This window comes from Micropterus salmoides, unplaced genomic scaffold (genome assembly GCF_014851395.1).
Source record: "Micropterus salmoides isolate LMB-PRFRI ecotype aquatic unplaced genomic scaffold, ASM1485139v1 Ms_hic_scaffold_8, whole genome shotgun sequence".
Lineage (NCBI taxonomy): Eukaryota > Metazoa > Chordata > Actinopteri > Centrarchiformes > Centrarchidae > Micropterus > Micropterus salmoides.
In genome coordinates, this window is record NW_024044570.1 from 3,986,275 (window position 1) to 3,991,818 (window position 5,544).

A 5,544-nucleotide genomic window follows, 5' to 3' on the forward strand; every position below is an offset into this window, starting at 1 on the left:
ATTTATTTTTAGTTTAACACAAATAACAGATTTTCACGGGATTTTATCTAAATTTAAGGCCTTTAATTGAAGTCATTTTAGACCCTGCAGAAACATTAAAAATAAAATCACAAGTTTGCACAGTCTTAATAACTCAGATACTGCTTCAATCTCAAGGTTTCTGTAGCAGCTGCTGGAATAACTGACTCATCAATAACAGAGTCTGTAGGGAAACTTTGTCTTTTTAATGTGACGTTAGTGTCGTCGCAGTTGTCCAGCAGGTTGCAATGTCACTGACTGTGTGCAGAGTGTGAACATGCAGCTGCTGTGAATCTGTGTTCCTGCAGTCTGTTAACAGCAGGACGGTCCGACTGACCAATGAAGAGACTTGATGTTAAAAAGCTGCTGAATCTGAACGAGTTGCAGACTTTAGTGTCACGTGAGTCTTTGAACGCTGCTTCAGAGGTTTGTCAGGTTTAATGTTGGCCTCAAACACATCAGTTATCAGTTGAACGCTCCTGTACATGAACTGTATTTCCTGCTGAAGCCCCGCCCTCCTGTGACCTCACGTAATGACAGAAACATGGAGGTTATATATACGTATTTACCTTTAACCTTCTGTTGGTCAGCTGTGAGTCATGTGCTGAAGTAAAACACCTTGTCAGGAAAACATGCAGAGGGCTGAACAATAAATATTCTTTATATCAAAATCACAGTTTGAAAGATTACAGATTTCAAATCACAAGAGCTGCGAGTTGAATTATTTCCACCTTTGTTGTAGAGATTTGGGAAACATGACTCAGACAGAAAACTCTGGAAGTAGATCCCTGTGCAGTGAGCTACAGTCACTAATTCAGGAGGCTGATTTCTGTGTTTGCTTTCAGTCAGATTCTGGGACGATCGTTTGAAATGATTCATGTAAAATGTAAGTTTGTTAATGAAGCTGTAGGAGGCTCGCTCGTCACAATTTGTTGGATGCTGTTTTACTGGAGTCACGTTTCCTGGATCTCTACAACTCAGCTGGAAAGTACAACACATGTCCAACAAAGAAGAAGAAGTTTAGAGTAAGTTAACCTGAACGTCTTGTTTTTGACCTTCACTGGTTTAATTTCTCACCTTGCTGCAGTGATGTACAGGTGTACTCCAGGACCCTGTGACATCACAGGTGGGTGTGGTTACAGGTGCAACAGAGCACATTTTTGTTGGTTTACTGAAAGTTGGATCTGAGACTGTCGACCGTGACGACAATATGCTCCACTAAATAATCTGACTAGAAAAAGAAGTTTACTTTAATTTGACCTTTTAGAGAAAATAATTACCAGTGGAGGTATATGTTTTTTTTTTTCCTCCACACAACTAAAAGAGCTGACAGACGTGTGAAGGTCACCTGAGGTCGTTGTGTCCTCAGCAGCACATTTGACACTTTAATACAAACAAACCTGTCGTCATGAACAAACTGCAGTCTGCGTTTTATTAAAGCGTCTCTTTTATCAACAGACGCTGGTGATTCTTCTTTCTGTGAATGAAGTAGTTCAAACTTGCTCCACCTCGACCAATGACAACATTAAAGTACCGCTTACATATTAATATATCAATAATAATGATCAATACTATAATAGTAAAACACTGATAGTAGCCACTCTGCATTAGTACTTTTACTTTTGATACTTTAAATACATTCTGTGTACTTTTACTTGGACGCAGGACTTTTACCTGTAATGGAGTATTTTTATACTGTGGTACTGCTACTTTTACTTCAGTAAATGAGTTGAATCCTTCTTCCATCGCTGGTTACTGCCTGTAAATATTTAGTGAAAACATTTCTACAAAGGAGCAGCTGGTTGGAGGAAAGTGTTCATTTAGTGACGCATAAACCTGCAGGAGGATGAGTGTGATCAGCTGCTGCAACTGGCTGCTGTTACTGTTGTTTTAACTTTTCACTCTGAAGCCGTTTAACAGTCGTTCGCTGCTTCAGAGTCCAAAATCATCAACAGTTCACTTCATCATGTGTTCATCAGTTCATATTGTTGTCTGAATGTCTGCTGACAGTCGGAAAACTCAGCACTGACCTTGGTGTAATGTTCACTGCCATTAAGGAAAACAGACCACTCGTTGCTGAAGACCATTGTTTCAACATTTTTATAGTAGTTCCAATATTATACCTGAGTTTTGGTGCTGATACTAAAATTAGTTTTTAAAAACCTGAATCCAAGGAATATAAGCAGTTCCCAAAAGTTATACCTTACTTTTACACTGAGAGGAGGAGCAACAGTGAAAGAGGAGAGCTGCAACGTCACATTTCCTCAAGTGAAGGTGAAAAGTGAAAGTGAAAGTGAAAGTGTGTCTAAGTGACAGCAGAGTTGCAGTCGAGACAAGTCTCTCTGTTTCTCTCTAAAGAAACTTTCAACTGAATCCATCAGGTTTTTCTCAACAAAACAGCAGAATCTCTGCCAAACCCTGGTGAGTACACGGCCCTACAAAGCCAAAATGCACTGACTCAGTATTTGGTCAAAGTTTAGTTCAAACCAGAATCTGACTGTTTTACATCTGTTTTACCAGATAAAAGATATGATGTCAGAGATTTGTGTTAGTGTTGAAACAGTAAATATTATCAGCTGTACTTGTTTGGCAGAGACTCTGCTGTGTTGTTAAGTCAGTTTAACTTTTCTTTTAGTGAGAAACAGTTGTCTCGACTGCAGGTCTGCTGACACTCAGACTAAAGTTTAGTTTCATTTTGATCATGTGACACTTAAACTGTCGTGCTTTTCCAGTGCTAATCCACCTTTTTCTGCTCTGCAGGTGAGGTTTTGTTCCCCTTCAGATTTGACCTGATTAGTTTTGTTGTTTTGGCTCAATATGAATTTAGTTTGGAGAAAAGCACTGAAGGATTGTAAGGTCACCTTGTGGTTACTGGGGTTTAATTTTATTTTTCTTATACTGGAGTCTACAGCATCCTCTAACAGTTAAACAGAACAAAAAGGGTCAATACATGTAAGAACATCCTGTATCTATGGATCAGTGGCTACAACACTCCCTTTACAGCAGACTTCACTTTTCAACGTTTTCACATCACATGAAACCTAAAGAATGAGTTGCCACAAAGGACACAATGACTCTTTGCTCAAAGTTTAAGATAGTTCAAGTATCTTCAACAAAGTCCAGTTGGCCTTGATTTTAACTTTCCAGTTTTTTTCCCACTTCTTGTCCTCAGAGTGTGGATATGTCTGCTGCCAGCTGTCTGCTGACTGAAGATCAGTTTCTGTGCTCCATCTGTCTGGATGTGTTCATTGATCCAGTCAGCACACCATGTGGACACAACTTCTGTAAAACCTGCATCACTGAACACTGGAATATTAATGTCCCGTATCAGTGTCCCAACTGTAAAAAGGTTTTCAACACAAAACCTGAGCTGCAGGTCAACACTTTCATCTCTGAGATGGCTGCTCAGTTCAGACAGTCAGCTCAACAGAAAGCCAGCAGCAGCAGCTCAGAGCAACAAGCTGCCAAACCAGGAGAAGTTCCCTGTGACGTCTGCACTGGAACCAAAGTGAAGGCCCTGAAGTCCTGCCTGGTGTGTCTGGCCTCCTACTGTGAGACTCACCTGGAGCCTCATCTGACAGCTTCACGCCTGAAAAGACATCAGCTGATCGACCCTGTGGAGAACCTGGAAGGCAGGATGTGTATGAAGCACGATAAACTGCTGGAGCTGTTCTGTAAGACCGACCAGATGTGTGTCTGCATGCTCTGCACTGTTTTAGACCACAAGACACATGAGTTTGTTCCTCTGAAAGAAGAATATGAAGGAAAGAAGGCCGAGCTGGGGAAGACAGAGGCTGAAACTCAGCAGATGATCCAGAAGAGACAACTGAAGATTCAGGAGATCAAACGCTCAGTGGAGCTCAGTAAGGAAGATGCAGACAGAGAGATAGCAGGTGGTGTTCAGGTCTTCAGCGCTCTGAAGGAGTCTGTTGAGAGAAGCCAGGCCGAGCTCATCGACACGATCAAAGAGAAGCAGAGAGAGACAGAGAAACAGGCTGAAGGCTTCATCAAAGAGCTGGAACAGGAAATCTCTGAGCTGAAGAAGAGAAGCTCTGAGGTGGAGCAGCTCTCACGCTCTGAAGACCACCTCCACCTCCTCCAAAGCCTCCCGTCCCTGAACGCTGCTCCACCCACCAAGGACTGGACAGAAGTCAGCGTCCGTCCACCTTCATATGAGGGGACTGTGAGGAGAGCTGTGAATCAGCTGGAGGAGACGCTCAGTAAACAGATGAAGAAGCTGCTTGAGCTGAAGAGGGTCCAGCAGTATGCAGTGGATGTGACACTCGATCCTGATACAGCACAGCCTTGGCTCCTCCTGTCTGATGATGGAAAACAAGTAAACTGTGGTGATATAAAGAAGAATCTCCCAGACAATCCAGAGAGATTTGATACTTGTGCCTGTATATTAGCAAAGCAGAGTTTCTCTTCAGGAAGATTTTACTACGAGGTTCAGGTTAAAGGGAAGACTGAGTGGGATTTAGGAGTGGCCAGAGAGTCGATCAACAGGAAGGGAGAAATCACTCTGAGGCCTCAGAATGGTTACTGGACGATATGGTTGAGGAATGAAAATGAGCACAAAGCTCTTGCTGACCCTTCAGTCCGTCTCTCTCTGAAGTCTCAGCCTGAGAAGGTGGGGGTGTTTGTGGATTATGAGGAGGGTCTGGTCTCCTTTTATGACGTTGATGCTGCAGCTCTTATCTACTCCTTTACTGGCTGCTGCTTCACTGAGAAACTCTACCCATACTTTAGTCCTTGTCCTAACGATGGTGGTAAAAACTCTGCCCCTCTGATCATCTCTCTTGTCAATCACACTGAGTAGAACAACCATTTGATTTTCTGCGTTTAATGTAATAAATGTATATTTATTGCTGATGTACGTTAAATGTTTTTCAGATTTGGACCAATGTATTTTTTCCCATTTTTTTCAAATGATTTTCTTTGATGTGTCAAGTTGCTACTTACAGTTCTGATTAATTTGATTTAATGTCGTCTAATTTATTCTAATAACTGCATTACCCGCTTTCAACACTGTTAAATCACAAAACAATGCCCTCAGACATAAGAAGCATTTACACGTTTCTTAAATGTCTGGCTGCCAAATTCTAAGCTGATTATTGTCTGATCATTGTTTCTATAAGAAGTGTTGCATACTGGCACAAATTACTGAAGAGCAGTTTATAAATGAGACAGAAGTCTTTTCTCTTTTTCTTTTTAAATAAACAAAAGCAAAATAATGTTTTCATTGTGTCTGATTAAAGGGGCATTATGGAGTTTTCAGCGGCCACTAGCGGTGCGGTTTAAAGATTGCAACCAGGCGTGTTCTCGTACGCGTGCTCGCTTGAACTCATGAGCGAGCATAATCCCAAACACAAACGCTTTCATACAGAAATCCTGCAATAAACACAGAAGCACCAGCATGCAGGCTGTGGCTTTTCACTCAGACATGTTCAGGTTCTGTTACCTCAGCGTTCCCGGCTCAGAGGCAGAACAACATGTGCGGTGTCCTGAAGCAAGAGACATCATTAA

At 41.8% G+C, this 5,544-nt stretch overlaps 1 protein-coding gene across 1 annotated transcript; it reads left to right on the forward strand.

The window, feature by feature from the left end:
* Nucleotides 1-2,293: 2,293 nt before the first annotated feature.
* On the forward strand, nt 2,294-5,215 carry LOC119894322 (E3 ubiquitin-protein ligase TRIM21-like). Its single transcript, XM_038707005.1, has 2 exons — nt 2,294-2,439; nt 3,191-5,215. Exon 2 carries the CDS (start codon nt 3,200-3,202, stop codon nt 4,835-4,837), a length of 1,638 nt encoding a protein of 545 aa, XP_038562933.1. The 5' UTR covers nt 2,294-2,439; nt 3,191-3,199; the 3' UTR covers nt 4,838-5,215.
* Nucleotides 5,216-5,544: the final 329 nt, after the last annotated feature.

Coding starts and splice junctions, on each gene's coding strand:
- LOC119894322 (XM_038707005.1), top strand. CDS start 3,200: ATGTCTGCTGCCAGCTGTCTGCTGACTGAAGATCAGTTTCTGTGCTCC.